The sequence below is a fragment of the Genypterus blacodes genome, unplaced genomic scaffold, assembly GCF_046128005.1.
Source record: "Genypterus blacodes isolate CSIRO-AG114 ecotype Tasmania unplaced genomic scaffold, CSIRO-AGI_Gbla_v1 ptg000046l_1, whole genome shotgun sequence".
Lineage (NCBI taxonomy): Eukaryota > Metazoa > Chordata > Actinopteri > Ophidiiformes > Ophidiidae > Genypterus > Genypterus blacodes.
The window spans coordinates 563,923-586,004 of record NW_027466859.1 but is presented as its reverse complement, the minus strand read 5'-3'; the positions used below and the strand labels follow the sequence as shown (position 1 = coordinate 586,004).

At 41.5% G+C, this 22,082-nt stretch overlaps 1 protein-coding gene across 1 annotated transcript; it reads left to right on the top strand.

Moving 5' to 3' along the window:
* The first annotated feature begins 6,165 nt into the window (after positions 1-6,165).
* On the top strand, positions 6,166-21,990 carry LOC143000349 (ectonucleotide pyrophosphatase/phosphodiesterase family member 7-like). Its single transcript, XM_076149623.1, has 7 exons — positions 6,166-6,262; positions 17,131-17,304; positions 19,387-19,611; positions 20,118-20,263; positions 20,389-21,021; positions 21,114-21,357; positions 21,875-21,990. The coding sequence occupies exons 1-7, from the start codon at positions 6,166-6,168 to the stop codon at positions 21,988-21,990; spliced, it is 1,635 nt and encodes a 544-aa protein (XP_076005738.1).
* Positions 21,991-22,082: the final 92 nt, after the last annotated feature.

Here is a 22,082-nt window from a genome sequence, read left to right as displayed (position 1 = left end):
TAATCTCCCTTCATTCAGAACTAATCACTGATTTCACTAATGCTGATTAATGGAAAGGCGGGACAATCCGGACGAAAGAAACATAAATCGGACACACAAAGAAAAACTCTTGGAGTTTTGCATGAACATACATTTGCACTGTGCCGCGTTTAATCTGTGCACCCACGTGTGAGATTCTAGTGTGCTTCTTGGCGAGGTTTGCAAAAAAAAGACAAAGATGAGAAGCAGAGAACAAGACAGTGTCTCCGTGAGCTGTCATCAAGAAAAATGATGTTGCTACTGGAATGTTCCAGCAGGACTTACCCACAATTCACAATGACTGCTGCACAATAAGTGTTTATCAATATCCCAAGGGCTGGCTGGAGAGGAAAGGACTCCAACCAAAATAATGTCTGTGTGTATGTGTCCCGCATGTGTTTGGCAATATGACTCAGATTACTTTGATAATGATAAATGGAATGTTGACCTTTAAAAAAATAATTTCAGGTGCTGCTAACTTATTTGTCCTGATTAATTATACTCATTCTGGACTCAACTGTGAGCTAGATGTAAATGTGTGGAAATAAGAATAATTTTGTATTAAGATATTTCAGATCTGTAGCTGGTTTTACAAGTTGAGTCCCAATTCCCCTCTATAGACCCTGGAAGACCTTACTGTATTCAGCATACGTAATTGTTACCCCTGACATCTTACATCACGACAGTGAAGCATTCCAGAAGCAAAGCTGCCACAAGAGGACTTCTGTCTTTCACATTTCAAGTTTTGCTGGCCTGTCTTCATCACTGTTTTGAGTGTGGCTGGACCGAAGGCGCACGCAGAGCCTGCAAAATTGATTTCCTTTTCTATTGATTCTGTAAACATCAATCACCTGGGGTCTCAAACGTCAAACCCTGACTGACAAGAACTGTGTACAAGCCATATCATCTATATGCTCGTATAGTTAATTTGTTGTTAAAATCCTAATCAACAATGTGTTCATATAGACCTGTAAGCCATTATTTTGTCATATTCAGCTTGCAGCAGACACGTGGAAAATGTAGACTAGAGGTTGATTGCAAAACAACATGGCGATCACACTATGTCTCTGGTATGCTTTGTTATGGTATGCAAGCCTGCCATCCATTGCTTTTAGACTGCCATTATAAAACGGTCCTGTACTGTGTTGCACATTTTTCATACTGAATGGCTTTTTTATATGTAGAACCTTTTCAATTAAACTTCTTTATTGTGTAGCTTCATGTGAAAATAAATGTCAGGCATCATGAGTCAAGTGATGCAGTGTGTACAAGTTAAAAACAAATAAAAATGTATGTATATAATTTATTTTCCCAATATCACTTTACAATATTCGCTTTACAGGACACACAACAGCCTGGAGCTCTCTTGGAAGACAAGGTAAACCTCATTGTATATCCTATCTTCATCAATATCATACAGTTCTTTTCCCAGTTTCACTGTTATGGCCACCCTCAGCAGTTTAGCTCACCGTGTGACCAGCAACATACAAAGAGGACCCCATACCCCAGTGCAACTGAAGTGAGGATGTTTTATTTACAAACAATACCAAATTATAACAGAGGCTATAGAGTCTGGAGGTCTGGCCTGAAAGGAACAAAAAGATGGATGGAATCTGGGCCAACGTGGGGAAGACCAAGGAGCTGGTGGACTTCCAGAGGCGAAAGCATTCTCCTCCCACACCGGTGAACATCCAGGGAAAGGACATCAAGATTGTAAAATCTTACAAGCACCTGGGTGTTCATCTGAATGACAAACTGGACTGGTCGCACTGCTCTCTATAAGAAAGGACAGAGCAGACTCTTTCTGCTCAGGAGACTCCGGTCTTTTGGAGTGGAGGGGGCTCTTCCGACGTCTTTCTTTGACTCTGCAGTGGCATCAGCCATCTTTTATGGAACAGTCTACTGGAGCAGTGGCATCTCAGCCACTGACAGGAAGAGACTGAACAAGATGGTGAAGAAGGCTCTCCTGCGCTGCCCTCTGGACTCTGTGGAGGTGGTGGGGGCAGGAGGATGATGGCCAAGCTGTTGTTGGACAACCTGTCCAGGAGTTTCTAACACCCCTGCTCGTTCAGTGACAGGCTGCTTCACACGTGGTGCCTCACGAAGAGATACCGAGGTCTTTCCTTACTGCTGCAGTCAGACTATTCAATTAGCACCTCTCCCAGTGAACCCGATCTAATGATCACACTGTGCAATATCCCCGATGTGCAATATGTAACATATTCATTCATTCATTCATTCATTCATTCACTCGAATTTGCAATTCTAGTACTTAGTTGTATTGTTGTACTCCTGATAAGCTCTTCACTCTTGTTAGACTCTTATTTTATTTTTATCTTAATGCCCTTTATTGCTTTGCACTATCCACCTTGCTGCTGTAACATGTGAGGGTGCGCGCGTCGAAATTTGCACTGCGGAGGTTCCCCACCCCTGTCTTAGAGGGGACTACAACATCCTCCGCAGCGGAGGCCATAGCGACAGGCTCAGCAGCATCAGCAATGGACAGCACCTCCACAGGTAGCGACAGGCTTAACAGTATCAGCACCGGACAGCGCCTCTGCAGGTAGCGACAGGTTTCACAGCATCAGCATTGGACAGCGCCCCCACACATGTAGCGATAATTGACGATATCAGCACTGGACAGCGCCCCCAAACAGGTAGCTATAGGCTTGACAATATCAGCACTGGACAGTGCCTCCGCAGGTCAATACAGGCTTGACAGCATCAGCACTGGACAGCGCCTCCTCAGGTAGCAACAGGCTGAACAGTATCAGCACTGGACAGAGGCTCCACAGGTATATACAGGCTTAACAGTATCAGCACTGGACAGCGCCCCCACAGGTAGCGACAGGCTACAGGAATTTTGTGTATGGGCCAGTGGGAGGGCGTAAGATAACAGCAGTATGGAAAGCTTTAGATTTTGAAAATTCAAAACATGAGTTTTGGTGATAAGGTTAAGAGTTAGAGAATGTTAGAGCATTTGATAGCCATCACAGAGAGACAGATTGGTTAAGAAAGGGTTTTATAGGAAGAGCAAGTGGTACGATAAATACAAACCCACCCAGAATCAAATTAGAGAAGAACTGCTTCAGCTTGAGTGTTCTTCAGCGTCAGCTGGTGTTTCCATAATAACTTATAACCTGGCACTAGAACTCAAAACCCACAAAGCTGCAAAACTAACAAGGAGACACACATACACACACATAAATTAAAATGTATAAATGACCCCATGCTTTTTCTCTTTTATAAACATGAAATTAACTTGCCCACTGCTTTTCTACCTTTCAACAATGGAATGTAGGGCTACAAATGCAAACGCATCATACAACATTTTGGTTAGGCTGAAAATGTTCCATCATTGAAAAGCCAAAGCAGTGACACAGTACGTGGCACAGTCGTTCAACCAAGGTCACACCTCCAAAACCTTACATTTACATTTGAATCCTCATATGAATGCAATGGGCAGTGTTAAACGGTCAAACTATTGGAGTTATAGTGCTACAGATAGAGATCCAGCCTGACCCCTAATATTTAAGTATTCATACTCATCCATTATGTTGGGACACAAATGGAAAATGACTACCAGAAGTATTCTTTTTTTTGGACAGAATAATTTCACCTGCATTAATTTCACCTGCAGACCTTTTCCTCAGTTAATGCATATTACTGTTAGTCATTACTGTTAGTCATGCTTATGCACCATCTTTTTTACAACTGCCATTTTGAGTTACACCATCAATATAAGGTCACAAAACTTTGGCAAATGTAATGCTCGTACACACACACACACATACACACACACACAATAACGAGAGGCCATCTCCAAAGACCAAACTTTAAGTTGTCTTTAATAGGAAAACCAATAACAAGCTCAAGGAGAAGCTGTGGCCCCACCAAAAAACAATTTACAGTCCCAAAAACAAAAAACTGAGGGGAATAAAAGACAACTGGGTAGAAAGAGGAAAAGTTGTTCAAGTGCTGGCAGACGTCTAACATCATTTGAAATACTTACCAAGCATTGTATTCCTGTCAGGCAGGACTCAGGTGTTGGGGCATACACAATTTTGAGGCCTGTAAATATGTGAGGCCTACAACACATTTTTGAAGCCTGTCCCCACATGGCTGACTCTGATAAGGCATGGAATCCCTTTGTCACAAACAGGATTACAACTACCAGAGCACCTGGGGTCAACCCCCTTTTCACACCTTGGCCGTGTGGGGTATAAAAGCCCACCAGGTCGACAAGCTATCTCTCTCACGTTGCTGCTCTGAAGACGATTGGAGGTCCTCCCTGTCTCACTCTGGACAAAGACAAAAGCTTTGTCTCAGTGAACACCTTTTTCTCTGAATCTGTTGCCAGCAAGATTTTTCTTTGATTGCTACCCCTGGATCCTGATTGCAAGAAGGCAAGCGGTTTGCTCCTGTTTCTTCAATTCCCTGTCAACAAACTTCCGACTTGGAACTGAAGATTAGAAACTCTGCAGGCCTGCCCTTGTGATCAACTAACCAGCGCACGAATCTGCCTAAAGGCCCAACTGGACTCTCAACACAACAGGCTGCTAGATCCATTCCACGGTGATTTGCAATAAGGACGCAATTCCACCAAGTAGGGCTTAGACGTCTGGGCAGAAAAAGACTTAGAAACTGATATTATATGCATTAGATGTGGGATACTGTGTGTTCTTAACTAAGCAAAATATTACAAGTGTGTTCTTTTAATTTTTCATCGGTGTTAATCAACGCCGATTGAATCCGCCATCTTAGTAGTGAACCTTGAACCCTGGAACTCCTCCCATTTTGTATAGCCCCCTAAACTAGATTCCCCATTTTAGTTTGAGCCAGGTCCTACTAGTGGGTGTGTCAACAAGTTGGCTATCATCTCTCACACACACACACACACACACTCAAGCTTTACATCCCTTGTGATTGAATTATTCGAACTTCCGGTTATTGTTTTATGTCTTTCAGGTTTATTATATTTGTGGTGATGACTCTTAGTTATTATTGTGAATTAATAAATCCTTTCATATTATAACAGAAGTGTCTGATCTTGTTTGCTTTGAATGTTTGTATGATTTTAGCCTCTGCTCGCGCCAAGTCTCACCCTTCCAGATTGATTTTGAGCACAAAACTAATCTTTAAATTATTCTCATTTAATTAATTAATTAAGTTATTTGATCATTTTAATTGATAATTAAGGTTTATGGTGAATCTTTGAGGCTTAGGTCAATTATCTGCTACCCCTTTTAGGTAAGCGGTGGTTCCCCGAGGACTTTAATTTATTTAAGTTATTATTTTTATTTCATCTTTTTTTTTTTTTTATAGCAATATTTGATTAATTAATTACACCAACACAGGGTAACCTTGAGCAGAGAAACCAGACAAAGTTCTCATGGAAGAATGAGAATAAGAACAAGCTGCTATCATGGCTTTGTTACATGAACGATGAATATTGAGCCATTTTGTTACATTTCATTTACATTAGGTCCAGTTGGTTTTTAACGCTCTGGGTTCAACTGAACCAAGAGGGAAACAGGGCACAGGAAACAGGAAAGAATTACAAAATAAAACAGGAAATAAACATAAGACACGAACACTTAGGATCATAACAGAATGAAGTAATTTTAGTGGAACTGAAATAATTTCAAGCATGAAGGATCAGAGGGTTTTAAATTGGTGCAAGGTGAATATTGATTATTTACAATATGTCCATGTAGTTGTGGGTTCAAGCAGCATAACCCTCCACTAGGATTTCTTTAATTCCACCATGTTCTTCAGTTCTACTATGTTTTCCATAGTACAAACCTCTGACCGGCCTTCTTGTCAGAATATGGGTGGGGGAAACATTAACCCTACCTACACACGAATGGGCGCTTGTGGCCATGAATGGAACCATTTGTAACTGGGAGCATCCGAAGAGGCTGCCAGCCCATTAGCTAATCAGTGTGAAGTGCCTTCGTCTGTGCTTGCTTCATTGGATGAAAATCGACAATTTAGAAATGACACAGACTGCGCTCAGGGCATCTTCAATATCTGATGTAATTAAATTCACAGACCCGCACGCTGGAGTCCGCTAAGAGGTTTTCTCAAACAGGAAGAACACGGTGTCTCTCACACAGCCGGTTGATGATGGATGACAGTGACACAATGGCGCGGGAATGCGAGCTCCTAAAATATTCTGCTGCTGCAGCCAAGCTACAGCGGCTCATCAGCAACAAGCAGAGCCATGTATCACACAGAATCTGTGAGCAGGACGACCTTTAATTATACATGTGTCGCTCTATACGCCTATAGAGTGCATATAGAGGCACGGTTTTAGATGCTTCAGAACATTTTAAAGTTTCAAAATCACCGTCCGTTACTTTAAAAAAAAAAAGGTAGTGAAGCCATATGTTACAGGACAAGTGTGTAAAAACACAATTGGCCTCCTGCTGCAGCCGTGATTGCTCTTCTCTATCACCCACCAATCCTCTCACTCTATTGCCCCTCACCTTCTCCTCTCCCTCTCAATCTCTGCTGTGGCTGACTGTAGTTTTGTTCCATTAGTTGGCCTTTTAAAAGGGGTGGGAGGGGGACAACAGCATAGACGCACAGAGAAATTAAGGCGCGCACACACAAGCACAGCATTAACAGTACGATTCAAAAGTACAGTTTTGAGGTTCTGCCTCTTTACTTGACACATTTCATATATGGTTCAAGATTAATTCATAAGAACATTGCTAATATTGTTTGTTTGCATTGTCTTTCATGCAATTCTACCCTGATTTTATTCATCTGTCCATCTCCCTTTCTCACTTCATTCTTTTAATCTTCTCCTCTTTCCAGCCTCCCTATTTTCCTACCTGATTACATGCAGTTAACTTGCAACATGTACAACCCACACAGTACAGTATTCAACACAAGTCCATCAGAACTTGCTGCACACAACAATGCTGGACTGTTGTACTTGTAATTGAGTGTTAGTCTGTCAATACTTCTCCACACACACACAGTCTATTCCACAACATGCATCCAGCCAAATGTCAGCATATACATGCAGCCACAGTCTGATACTCCTCAGTGATCGTGCCGTTTCTATGGTAAAGATCATATTCTCATCAGCTTTAGTCGTAAGTCACACTTGTCATCAATTACAAAGTGCCATTGGCTCCCAAAAATATATTTTTATTCCCATTTTCATCAGCCCCTGATCAGTTGACACTTAGCCCCACATTATTAATTTTCTATTTCATCCAGGCTTTACTTTACCCTACTGCAGTGTTTATGAATTATATTGCTTAATATGGCTGTATATCAGAGGCCATGGAACTGCTTGTCAGTCAAGTGATAAAATATGTGCTGGAGTGGTGGTTTAATTCTTTACTGGGCTGGGAGCTGAGGGATAGATCAGGGGCATGCACCTGTCAGCACACTGTCAGCAGCCAGCCAGAGGTGAGACTGATGATAAATTATGGGATATCCTACGCGCATGCCAAGGTCACCGACTTGGACACACACGTACATGATAACTGGCACCTGTATGTTTGATTTGTAAAGTGAAAAAGCTTACATACGATTTACAATAGATGATATTTGTCAGCTAAATTAACCTTATCACTTAGTTAACAATATGTTTAAATGTAAAGTGGTAATCATGGAAGTAAACCAGTATGCCTTGCATCCCAGACAGTGATGAATATCTACAGGAGCCACATAGCCCCTGTTGATCCAAACCCCTCTTCTTCTTCCTCCTCATCGGTGATATGTAAACTACACTGAGTTATGCTGATTGGGCACAGGATGGCAGCAATTCACTGACAGTTAATACTGAAGGAAAGGAGCTGGAAAACAAGCAGAAAGTGGGTTGGATATCAATTTTTAAGTGTTTTTTTTCAATCGTGCCTTCTAATTACCAAACCACCTTTGGCTCTGGCACACGGGTAAATCATAACAATACATATTTTCTATGAAATTCCCAAAACTTTCTTTCATTTGCCTCTACAAACTTGACAGACTACTTGACTCTACGATTTGTTTATATATAACCAACAAATTCAATGACTAAATACAGTATACAGTAAAACATGGAAGAAAGCTCAAATATTCAACCAATACTAAATGTTTGCGTTAATTCACAAATGACTAAGCTGCATTATAGGAAATCTTATCTACAGCAGTCTTCCATCCACTGTCATGCTTTCAGCATCAGAGCGTCAGTGAATAACTTAATAAACTTGATAAATGGAGAGCTCTGTGACATAATAAGTTCTCCCTGGCACCTCCCACTGTTGGAATCTGATTTAGGAAAATTCTATTAGTCCAAGAAAAACACTAATCACCACAGGGGGGCATCTGAGAGTCAATGTCAATCATTTTTTAACATCCACACAAGAGGAACAAGCTGGACAAAACTGATTTGTGATATTCCTCATTCTTCAACATTGTCATTTTTTTTAATTAATCTTTTATTGGCAACATCTTTAAACATGTAATATCTCATGAGCATTAGTGTATGGTAAACAAACTTGCTGAGCACCTACATACCCAGACATGATATCAATTAACCCAGTGGTCAGCATCTCTGACTCAGACTTCAAGGATGAATTTCCTAGTGTAAGCGGCTTTTCAATATGTTTCGGCGTATTCTGGATTCTTTCAGAATGACTTGTAGCATTTAAATCATTTTATCATTTTTTAATATTCAGCAATCATCCAACAGATAATATCCCATTCAAATGTACATTAGAAAACAGTTCAAACATCCTTTAAATATATTGGTTGAAAATTATCTTTACACCATCCTAACCCAAGCCCTTAGCAAAACCATACAAAAATTTAAGGGCCTTAAGACCTTTAGAAGCCTTAAAAGACTTTAATTAAAGCAGGAAAAGAAACACACGCCTTTCAATTTTCCACAAATCTCTTTCTCAGCATTCCCAGCCAAAGCACTGGAAGGAGAAGCTGAGTTTTTGCAGAGGCGCAAGAGAAGGAGGGTTGGTGAGGTAGAGGAGGAGAGCTTCCAATGAAAGACCTAGAAGTGGGGAAAAGGATAGCCCACATGCCGACACGGGGCAGGTAGAGAGATGGAAAAGAATTGTATTTAACATTGTGATGGAGATGGAAAAGAATGAAAAGTGAGAATAATAAGTAGGGAAAGAAATCGGGAAAGAGGAAGCAGGGAGCCGGGGAGATGTGTGAATCCTCGCCGTCTGTTTTAATATTCCCGCCTGAGAAAGAACCTGTTGGCTGTCTTATTCTCTCCATACCACCTTGAAAATCATCATGTCTCTCATCTGTAAGTCATGGAGACAGAAAACGCCTGTCTGGGAAGAACAACCACAGAAAGAATGAGAATAGATACTTTCTTTCCAAACATAGCATGTACTATTTCTTTCTTCATACACACACACACACTATAAATATATAAACTACATAAACCAAGGGTATGTCTGAGCTGTGAGTCTGAATCTATATCAATGATCACAGCTTTGAATATTACATCCCAACAAGAATATTGCAGCCGTTCTATTCACTGACTTTAGTTTGAATTTGAAACTAATGCAATAGTTCGGCTGGAGAACAGACAGAGCAGAGCAGAGCAGAGTTTGTCAGGGTAGGGAGCAGCACCTCAGAGACCATCAAACCAAGCACAGGTACTTCCAAAGGTTACTGCTTCGCCGCCCTGCCGTTCCCTGCTGGCCAAACAAGACATCATGAATTATGCAGACGACCCCACAATGATCTGCTTCATAAGTGAAAGGGTGAAAGGTATTCAACTATAACAAATCATGTCATACAAAATAATTATACAACACACTTTTCACATTTGATGTCAGCACTTTTGACTAACAGCAAGAAACACCAGCAGGAAAGTAGCAAAGTGCAACATCAAGGCTATCATGGAACATTGACTCTATGTAACCTCTCAAATCACACACACACACACGCGCACACACACATGTGTTTGCTCGCAATGGTTTTAGGACAGATATACTAAGACTATTGTGCTGGTTTGTAAATTTTGTCACACACATGGTCCCCTCTGCTGAATACACCGCTGCAGCATCCAAACATCAATTTCCCCACATCCAAAGAAGATATTCAATGTCAAATGGAAACATTTCCCAATGTTATTGGAGCCTATAGATTGAATTCACATCCTGCTTATCACCCCTTCTGTCAGCGAACACATTTGTAGAAATTGAAAAGACACATATTCCAGGAATGTGCGAGTAATCTGTTTGTGATGCAACGCAGAGAATCACAAATGCTTTGCTAATTATCCCGGCTCTGTCCACAACAACAACATCAACACCAAGAACAGCAACATCAACACGATCAGAAGCAGATCGTTTGTTTTGTTTTAATTTCCTCAGTAGTTCTGTTGACTCCTGAAATAGAATTGGGTCAATGTAAAATATTGTGATGTTTTTTCACTTCAATATCACTGAATTTAGATTTTCATGGTCAAGCTTGTTCGAGGGCTCCATGCACCATTCAACTGCACCTTTAAACAGTGGCGCCCCCATTTTCTATAAGACTGCAATTCAAATAGATAGATAACGTGTGGAGTATATGCTCATACCTCAACATTCATGTACCCACACACTTGCACAGTAAATCGAAAGCAGGATTCCTGGGAGTGTATGGCCAGAGTTTGATCTTAGATCAATGCCTGTAGATTGCCGGGGAGCCATGAGGCTCAGATCTTCATTCAATACAGAAACTAGACTGAGCGGCTGTGTGGGTGTTTGTGTGTGTGTGTGTGTGTGTGTGTGTGTGTGTGTGTCTGTGAGAAAGAAAGCAAGAAAGAATGAGGGATAGAGAGACAAAGAAAGCAAAGGGAGAGAGAACCCTGTTAACCTCTGCTGCCCCACTGCTAGTTTTGATTGAGCATAACCAGATAAAAGGATTGTAACTGCTGAACTCCACCGTCTGTATGCATTAACGAGGCCGTGTCAGCCAGGAAACCATCGACAGCTTCTTGTCTAACTGTGCAAGACTCTTAAGTCTGACTGTCACAGAGCAGCATACACACACACACACAGAAAGCACCATTTGAATAAATAGTTAGACGAGTGTTCAAATTTGATTTGAAGATCTGGAGAGTTGAGCCTTCACGTCGTTGCTGGAATCAAGCGATCCACAGTTTGGGGGCAGCTGCACTAAATGAAAGGTGGATCAGGTGAGCAGTCAGCCAGACTGATGAAGGGCCAATGCATAGTTAATTTACAAGCGTGTGTGTGTGTGTGTCAATAAGAGAAAGAGTGAGTGAGACATTGAGAGGGTCACGGATCTCCTAACTGCTCTGCCGGTTTGATACAATAGTAAAATCCCCACGGACATTGGTGCTTTAATGAATAATCTTCTGGTTGACATGAACGGATTGCTGTCCATTGGCAAGCTTAATCAGAGGAGCTTAAACCCTTCCGCAGAACAGTGATTCCCCAGAATGCTGTGGGAAAAGCCACATCTCAGAAGAGCAAAAACAGAATTAACAGTATGTCCACGTCCAACACAGAGTAGGAGTGTAGCAGCGGGGTGGATGGGGGTTCAGCACGTGCCAAGCGGTTCTCAATATTTCATTCTATCGAGTTTCAGTTTAATGTCACCATTTAGTTTAAGGCCATAGCTTGTTAGCCTACAGCATCTAGAAGGTAAAAGTTCAGTCACTGGAATGGAAGATCGAGATTGAAGATGTTCCATAGGTCATTTGAAAGGCGTCTTCAGTTCTAAACAGTAAAGGGAAAGTAGCAGAAGTCTTCCAATGTGGGTCAGTCAGTGATCAATATACAATCAAATCTCCACCAGTGATGTAAGAGTTATTTCTCTTTTGTCAACACGTCCTTATTAACCTTGCCACTATATGTCTTTCTGAACTCAACATGTCTACACACCCTCCCGTCCTCTCACTTCCTCCCGCTATCCAACTCTCTACACCAGCTGCCTGTTTGACCACCATTAATGATCAAGCTGCTTGTTCACCAGGAGGCGCTGCAGCACCCTGGGGACATGTTTTTGGTGTTCCTGGAGGGAATCATCCAAATATATAAAAAACAAACCAGTGAATCATATCACTGAGAAGCTGAAGCTGCTTGACCTCATTGGCTGGAGACATTTGTGGACCAGTTTCCCTCCATTTACGGCAGATTTGTTGTTTCAAAATTCCACAAATGGATCTGGGTGATGCATGAATGCAAATGGAACTTCCCAAATATACCCTCATAGTTTTCACTCAGCTGGCTGTGACCTGCTGCTCGGTCTGAGGACATGTGCCTTTCCATTTCCTGTCCCCAATGCCCGTATACAGTATACATCCTTATGCATTTAATGCCACCAAGTGTCCAAAATGATACCGCAACATATCTAAAGCAAAGTAAAAAGTAAAGTAAAGTAACACAACATGCAAACAAGCATGTGGCTCCAATGTATAGTCAAATCTTTCATAAAACACAATCAGATGAATAAAATGTTTAATCTACTTCACTGAACAAAACAACAAAAGGGTCCCCCCCACACACACACACACACACACACACACACACACACACACACACGCAGACGCAGACAATGCTAAGTAATGAACTGACATGCTGGAGGCTGAACTGCAGAGCAAATAAGCAAAGTGGTTTCCATGACAACAATGCTGACCTATATTACTTTGTTGTCCATGTTGGATAAGGTCACAGAACAACACACAGGTTCACTGTGGCCAACATATAAGACCCAAACATATATGAAGTAAATAAAGTAAGGCATAAAATCATCATTTAAAAAAATAAAGGAATTGCTATTTGTTGTACAAGGTAATGTGATGTGTGTAATGTAAGTGTGCATGATGCATTACCAGTGTGTGCAGGAATGTGAGTGTGTGTATGTAGACGACTTTTCTCACTGCTGTAGGGGAATGGGCTGTAGTCGGCTGGCTGACTACAGACCGCTCTGTGCAAAAGAACGACTTTTTAAATTACCCATACATCACTGTCACCGCAGCACAGACTAGGGCGACAGTGCTGCACGCTCTCACACACTCACACACACACACACCCTCTCTCGCTTCCTGTACATGCACCCACAGCTCTGCAATGCTCATGCAAACACAAACACACATTGTTGTTTTATCTATGTATACATGCAAAATATAGTATGGAACATTTTTTGAACAGCAATAAATGAGCTGTTTTGTTTTTCCAGGCAGTATGAAGCCAAATACAGAAATAGACTAAAAAGACTTTGATGATGAATTGACGGGAGGTTTATGCACTAAATACACAAACATGCCAGCATATCTCAGCCATTAGAGTGTAGCCGCAGAGCCATCAACAGCTGGCAAATATATTACCTTTCCTCTCTGCTTACATCCTCCTCCTCTTCTAACAAGCTGGATCTTAATTGCAGGTAATTAACGTTCTGGTGTCTTTAAAAAAAGAAAAAGCAGGAGAAATGTTACAAGCATACTGTACGTGTCTGCTATGAAACACTGACACATTATACAGCTAAAGTCGAGCAGGGGCTTACAGATGGTCTGCACATGGAGGGATCCGGCTTCGTTACCTCGCAAATTCATTACAATCAGAGTGGAATTTATGCAACCCATTTTGCAAGCATGCAAATATGCACACCCACAATAACTGCAGGTTGTGTTATCAGTGTAGATTCTCTGTGAGTGATTGTTGTCGTCCAAACGCTGCAGAGGGAAACAGAGGAGCCTCCAAAATCCAGGCTTTATGTGAACCTTTGATATGCTGTGATTGAAGCACCCTCTCATCATGAATAAACCATCATATACAGTATGTCTTCCATTTCTGACAGCGCAACGGTAGCTTACAGCCAACTGAGGGGGAAATAATTCATGATTTCATTGGCAACATGTGCAGACTTTTTTGAAACCATTTACATGATGTTGTAGTAAAATGTGCTTTACATAAAATGCATGAATCTGCTGAACCTGAGTCTGACTGAAAGAACCATGAAAGTAGTTTCATGTCACACTTACCCACGGCTCCAAATCAAACATCGTTTACATAGAGATCTTTCCACAGAATTACAATTCTGTAAACATAACGTAGAGCTTTACCATCAAGAAAAAACATCCAGAAGATTGAAGCTAAAACATATCTGAATAGTTTCTTCTCTCTCTCTGCCTTCAGCAGACTGCAAACATCTGACTGAAGCCTTTCTGAATGTCCTTGCAGATTGAACAGCACTTGACTATTTTGTTCAAAGACAGAACATGCAAATATAATCGCTAGTCGTTAAATCTCTGAACTGTCAAGCAGATTTCAACCATTGAAGAAAATAGCCCACCTGGCCTGTTTGGGGATTGGGTCTCCTTGCCATCCGAAGGTACTTCAGGTTCCTGCTATTTCGTCCGCACAAGGAACAGATCCTCTTCCCCTGGGCTTGGTTAGAAGGCCGGCACAGAGTCGGAGTCTGCCTAGTTCATGCTGGGCAGTCAATAGTCAACTCCTGTCAACTAACAATGGACTTAAAAGGAAGACTTGGAGCACAAAGGTAGGTATAATTCAAAAGTCTTTCCTAGAAGCAAAGCACAAAGAAAATAAGTCCAAGAAAGGCAAACGAATCCTGTACGGCGATGTCAGAGCTCAAACACTCACTTGACAAAATAAAGCAGGAACACTGACGGAACATGAAGTAAAAACAAAAGTTTAAGCAGCATAATTTAAGCAGAAGGGCAAACTTTCTGTTTCTGTACCTTCTAATTTTTCTGTTTTATATTTTTTTGAATTCACTTTTGTTTTCCTAGAAAGGTGTAAGAAATAAAGCCTTGCGATCCCCATTGATTTCCATCTCTACATTACTTGCAAGCGGTGGGTGAATCTTCTAAGGCTCTCCTCTCTTAGACTTGTCGATCTCAGGACACCAACCTGAATCCACCAACCTTTCATGCATATGGATGGGATTGTGTCCTGCCTCATGAACACCGACTGTGATCTCTTCTCATACATTGGAATCAGCCTTGAACCCAGCCTACCGCAGGGCCAAGGCAGCAGAGAAATCGAACTCATCCTGCGTCAACTTGCATGATGGACAGCTTGGGTAGATGGGTTTCGTAGAAAACCTGGATGAATTTCCATAGATTACAATACCCTGGAGAATCTAGACCTAATGCTGTGTATTGAGATGGGATACAGTAGACGACTTCAAGCGAGAGGACAATCATTACTGATATCAGGCTGAAACCAGCTCTATAATAAAAACTTGTGTTATAATATGTTGTTGTTAACTGATGGTTGTCTGAGGTGCACCATGCAATTAGGCTTGGTGATGATGATGATGATGATGATGATGATGATGATGATGATGATGTGTAAAGTTTAAGCAGCACGAAGTCCCATATTTTTTTTTGAGACTCAAATGACTGCTTTTTTCTGTTAACCTTTTTTTTGTGCTATACCTAATCATCATATGTTTACTTGTTTTCTTTACTTTGAGATTAAATTTGAGATTAAATTACTTCTATTCATGTCGTTATTATTATCTTCATAATTGCTGTTAATCCGGGGGCGTCTTCTCTTTATCCCGGGACTCCCTTGCACAATGTATGTCTTTTGGAATTATTGTATTGTTTTGTTTTCATTTAATAAAATAGAATACACTGTCACAATTTGACGAGTGACCATGAGTAATAATCAGAAATAAGAGAGAAACTCAGTGGTTGAAGGTTTGACTGAACCTCAGTGCTCACTCATGGAGTGACGTCTCCACCTGCTGGTGTGATGAAGGTATTGTCACACTGAAATTATTGAAATTATTACTGAAATTAACTGAAATTATCATTATCATTATATTGTCCCAATAGTGAATTATTTTTCCTGTCAGATACGTTTGAGATATTTCGCAGTTGTCTTAAATGCTGAGTGACCTCTTTTTAATTTAACTGCACAATTTGAGTACAACATTCATTATCAACACATTGCTGCTTCACTGAGAGCCGGCAAAGCAGCAACACCTTTCAGCTGCTGACCACTGAGGGGCAGCACCATGACAGATAAAAAGACAGGAATACAGATACAATACATTATGTACAGTGATACTAATTGTGAAGATTAAAATTAAAACGATCTTCAAAGGAATTTTCTCCCTTTGTAACATGCATCTTCTCTCTCTCTCTCTCTCTCTCTCTCTTTCTCTTTCTCTCTCTCTGGTCTCCCCATGTCGCTCGACTCTACTTTATCAGCATTGGTTGAGGTTTATAGATACTGTATGCTTAGAGTTAGTGTTAGACTTCAACCCCGGCAGTTTGGAGTCTGCTACAGGGGAACGTCGTGTCATAAAATCTCCATAGAGCCGCTTCTGAAAATTATCAAAACTAATTATCCTCAATAGGAGCTGACCACCCTCTTATTAAAACCACTGCAAGAGAATGTGATGGATAAAAGGTTTTTTCAAGACATCTGATGTCATGTCAAAATTGGTGTTATGATTGCTCCTCAAGGGCAAGAAGAATGGACTACACCCATCAGCACGACCTTGTCACAATGATGAGGCTTACAAACATTATCAGATCATCACCTATCAGTTTGAGGTAAGGTAAGAATCAGATATGAGAGGTCTTTTGTGTTTCTTTATTAAAGCAGCACAAACTGGTTGGTTGATAAGCAGCAGTGTGCTTTGTTTTACGAGACTTTTATGTCATTACATTACATTACATTACGATCATTTGGCAGACGCTTTTATCCAAAGCGACTTACATTGCATTACCACCCTTTGCAGAGGGGGGAGCAATTGAGGGTTCGGTGCCTTGCTCAGGGGCACCTTGGCAGGGCGACCCTCCGGTTCCCAAGCGGAAGCACTACCCACTGAGCCACTGCCTCCCACTGCCTCCCATGTCACATAAACTGATGTTGTTTCAAGGTGGCCAGAGTAACATCAGTAAAAGAGGTTTGCCAAGCACAATCAACTAAATGCTCCATTCCAAAAAATAGCTTCTGCATCATTACCTGTTGCTTGGCCTTACCTCCTAACAGATACAATGTTTATCTGTCTTGCTTTGAGAGTTCCTGCTACTAACAAACACGTAATCCTTTGCAGAGGTAAGAAATATGCAAACCATGACAAAGACGGTCTTTGCATAACTCACGGCCTGTTCTCCTTCTGCTGGGGTGCCAGCGTGGGACTCTGTTTCTGGGCTGGAGTCGGTTTTCACTGGGTCGACCAGGAACAAGCTGCTGCTCATCTCCTTTGACGGCGTCCGCTGGGACTACGACAGAGATGTGGAAACTCCTCACCTGGATAAGATGGCCCAGGACGGGGTGAAGGCCACCTATGAGACCTATCTTAACCGTTTGACACTTACTGAGTGTTGTGGCAGTCATGTTTGATTGTGAATCTGGGGATCTGACAATGCAATCAGTGATTACGTCTCTCTCTGCCTGCAGTAATGAAGAGGAACACGCTCCTGCTGAAGAGATGAAGCAAACTACTTTCCTGAGACGACTAAACAAATGTCTTGATGGCAATAATTCAATTGTTTTATTTTTAGTACACTGGAGTGCAACATTTAAATTTATAGCTTGTGTTTATTCACATATATTCAAAACTGCTCGCCTCAAACTAAATAATGGAAAAACATTGCATCATCATTTTAACTCTATTAGCCCAATGTGACAAAAACAGAGAGCCATATTTTCACAGATACTGTCACATGTATTTGTTTCATATGGACACTACATTATATGAATACATCCATAATTGCATTTGCTGACTACAGCTGGACAGCAATGTTTGCACATGATTAATTGTTGTCTTTTTTGGGGAAGCTGATCCTGTAATCTATACTTTTTTGCTCACATTTCTGTTTTTCAGTCACTTATTTTTCTTCTGCCAAGCTCAGCACCATATTTTTAATTTTGATCACACTTAGACCCTTGAAGTTAAGTGAAATATAGTATGCCGAATAATTACATTTCCTATAACTCAGAGCCTGAATTACCAACAATAAAGACCTTCTGAGATCTCAAACTGCCTGCTACTCAAAAATCTTGCTACAGGCATTTCCAACTAAGCTTTTGCAACCAACTCTGGTCTCCCAGGTCAGTGGGGAAAATCCATGGAGAACCTTTCATCTGGTTTTACCCGCCTCCCTGTCTGGGGCTGATAAAGGTGTATGTTGTCTCATCGTAAGCAAAACAATTCAGGAATTTTCTTAATTATTAACAAATACTCTTGAGTATTCTCCCCTTATCAATGGAATCAATGTATAACAGGAGTAAAGGTTGTTAAGTTTGTGGGTACATCAGGGCCGGCTGATATCATAAGTGTAAACGCAGTTAAAGTTGATTACATTAGATTACGTTCTACTTTATTGTCAATGCATGTCACAGGTTCAAGCAACGAAATACAGATTAGGGATTTTATCACTGAGATTGTTTGCCTCTTGATATGTGCATGAGCTTGATGTGTGAAGTGTCATCAAAATCAAAAAAAATGATAACAAGAAAAGACAACAAGTTGTTTAAATTAGCTGTGTTTGTCTTGCGGTCCTGGGCTTCCCTGGAGCTTGGCCCTTGGTTTCTGCCCCATGCATCACTCCATTTCTGGGCTGGAATCGGTTTTCACTGAGCCGCCAAAGAACAAGTTGCAGCTCCAACCTCTCAACTACTCTCCCCATGAGAGCTGTCCACTAGTTAGCACAACATCTCCAGCTATGCAGTTTCTATTTGGCCATGACCATTTCGGAGGAGTGGAAGATACATCCATCTGGGCCAGGATAAGTCTGCAAGATATTGGACTCTCAAAAATAGGACTGCACACTCTCTCTCTCTTTCTCTCTCTCTCTCAGAGGAGCAGTAAACGGTGAAATGGCGGAGAAAAAAGAAGTTGACAAGAATAGGTAAATCAACGGTACAGCAACGTCAACATGGAGAAAGTAATTGCATTTTTTGTGTCACTGTCTATCAATCTGAAGTTTATTTGTGTGCTTGCTAATTTTGTACGGATGAAAGTTTAATGTAATAAAATGTTGTAACCTGTGTGCTCAATTCCTGTTTAGCTCTAAATAAACTGCTGAATCAAATCTCACATAAACTCAAAGTCTCCTTATCCTTATAGTGTTCTCTTCTTATCAGTGGAGTCAATGTCTAACAGAAATGCAAGCTGTATGTATGTAAGTCCAAAGATTAATTAGGGGTGTCATCAATAAGATTTGCCTGTTAATATGTGTACGAGTTTCATTGATTGTCAGTCAGTATTGGCAGGAGAATTATAGTTGGATGGATGTCGTGTAACTAGTATTTAATGAACTAGATCCAAATCAAAAACAATCTGAAGAAAAGACTAAAGGAAATACAACAGCAAGGTCTAAATCTTCAGTCATGCTGTGGCTGTGCCTTGCTGCCCTGGGCCTCACTGCATCTTGTCCCTCAGCTGCTGTCCCACTGCAACACTCGAAAACCAACACTGAGTCGACTTTCACTGCGACGACAAGGAACAAGCTGCTGCTCATCTCCTTTGATGGCTTTCGCTGGGATTATGACCACAAGGTGGAAACTCCTAACCTGGATAAGATGGCCCAGGACGGGGTGAAGGCCACCTATGTGACGCCACCCTTCCTCACCATCACTAGCCCTGCTCACTTCACAATGCTCACAGGTATACTATCAAGATTACTAGGAGACCTATTCTGACACACAGATAGAGAGTTTACACTGTTATTTAGCTGGCTGTAATAATATATGGCAGATCAGGAACTAATGTTGTGTACCTACAATTTGTCCAACAATCACAAACTCACATGGAATTAGGGTTTGTACTTGCAGGTTGTGTGTTGTGTTGTGTACCTTCTCTTTGTCTTTGCAATTGCAGCAATACAGTCAAATAGAACTCTGGCCAGCTGAGATGCTATGGGAAACTGTTACAAATACCACCAGTGTGTTTACCTTTGAAAGGACAAACTCAGTTCACTAGAGGAAGAGAAAAACTAGGCTATACATTATGCACGATTATCAAGGTGTCACTAGGCTTACTGTCTGGCTCACACAGCAAAAGAGAAACTTCCACTTATGCAATCATACTTAATGCCAACTACAATAAGCTTAAGGCAAATCTCAGGCCAGCCATGTTGATCTCCCTTGCTTTTTTCTTTCCCTTTTGATCAGGAAAATACGTAGAAAATCACGGTGTTATCCACAACATGTGGTTCAACACTACAACTCAGGAAAAGAAGCAGTACCATCAGACTCAATTTATTGATTCCTACTGGGACAATGGCAGCTTGCCCATCTGGATCACAGCACAGAGACAGGTGTCTGTTTTTCTCCTGTCTAACTCTATATACTATACTATTACCAGTGCTATTTATTGTTGTAATAGTTGATCCTGTTTTCTTTCCCTGAATATCTACATTGTGCTTTGTATGATTGATTCCAGGGACTTAAAGCAGGCTCTCTGCATTTCCCCGGAACTGCTGCAACCTACAAAGGAGAGACTGTGCAGACGAGGCAGGTGGAACCTTTCCTGTATGATTTTTCTAATGAAACAGATTGGCAGTTGAACATTGACAAAGTGATTGGAGAGTGGTTCCACAAACAAGACCTGGACTTTATTTCCTTATATTTTGGAGAACCAGATATCACTGCCCACAAGTATGGACCAAATTCACTAGAGGTCCAGCAGATGGTCCAACAAGTGGACCGTACCGTGGGCTACATCCGGGACAAAGTCCAAGAACATGGCCTTACTGACCGGCTCAACATTATTGTCACTTCTGACCATGGAATGGCTGAAATTAAACAAGATGGAGTGGCGAATAAGATCGTCCTCTCCAAGATCCCTGAGTTCAGTTTCAGGGATATCCAGTTCCAGTTGCTGGATTATGGACCTTCTGGGATGTTGCTGCCCAAAGAGGGGAAGCTGGAGAAGGTCTACCAGGCCCTGAAAGGAGCCCATCCTCACCTTCACGTGTATAAAAAGGAGGAGATGCCGGCCAGGCTGCGCTACAGTAACCATCCTCGCCTTCTGCCCATCATCCTCCTCGCTGATCCGGGATACGTAGTCAATGGGGTGAGACTATGCACAACATTTAAGTTAGAGGGCAAGAATTCATCTTGTGTAATGGCTTTTAACTATTTTAACTGTTTTCTGTGGTTGTCTAGTTCTTACCTTTGAATTCCAACAAAGGAGAGCATGGCTTTGACAATGAAGTCTTGGACATGAAGGCTTTCTTCAGGGCAGTGGGTCCTGACTTCCAGAAAAGCCTCAATGTGGGGCCCTTTGACCTAGTAGAAGTGTACTCACTGATGTGCCATCTGCTGGGGATAAAGCCAGAGGTCAATGACGGCCACTTGGACAACACCAAACACATGCTGCTTCAGCAAAATCCAGGAGGAGAAAGCGACAGTAAGATATCTGCTGTTACAGCATATTCCAGATGTGTGTGGAATGTGTCCTGTACATCTTATTATCAAAGCTCAGGGCAAAAGAAGCACATTGCACCAGTGCTATGGGAGATGAAAAAGGGCTGCTAAGATTAATGTCTTACTTCCTCTAACGAGTCCTCTACTGACAGCCCCTCTGAAGCCACCTTTCTAGAAAACCTAGGGCAAAACTTAGGTCTTTCCCAGGGAAGATAAACAACTTGATTCCCTCTATCCCCTCTATGCAAGTTGCCTTCCTCCATCTTGGGGGTACCTGTACTACAGGCTTTTATCCCAGAGGTGGAGGGCTGCTATCTCATTCTCTCTTCATCTCCTTGATGCTGTTCAGCTCTCCTAATGCTTGATCAAAAATAATCTACTGTCCCCACCTATGGTATCCATATACCTGCCTGACCTCAAATACCTTACTGGCTACATAAGAGAAATTATGCAAATAATAACTGCAACATTTTTTTTCTCTAATCTGTCTGCAGGGCCAGGGAGAAATATCCACCATGATGCAATCATTGGCTTGTCAGCAGTGGTTGGTTTTCTAACAGTGGTATTCATAGTGACCATTTCTTATATGAGGTGGATGAGGGTTCAAAAATCATGAGAATTTGGAAAAAAGAATCACTACACTTTCTCAGGATTACAACAGATGTACTGAGAAGTATGGAATGGCAGACGTCAGGGAAAAATAGGTTT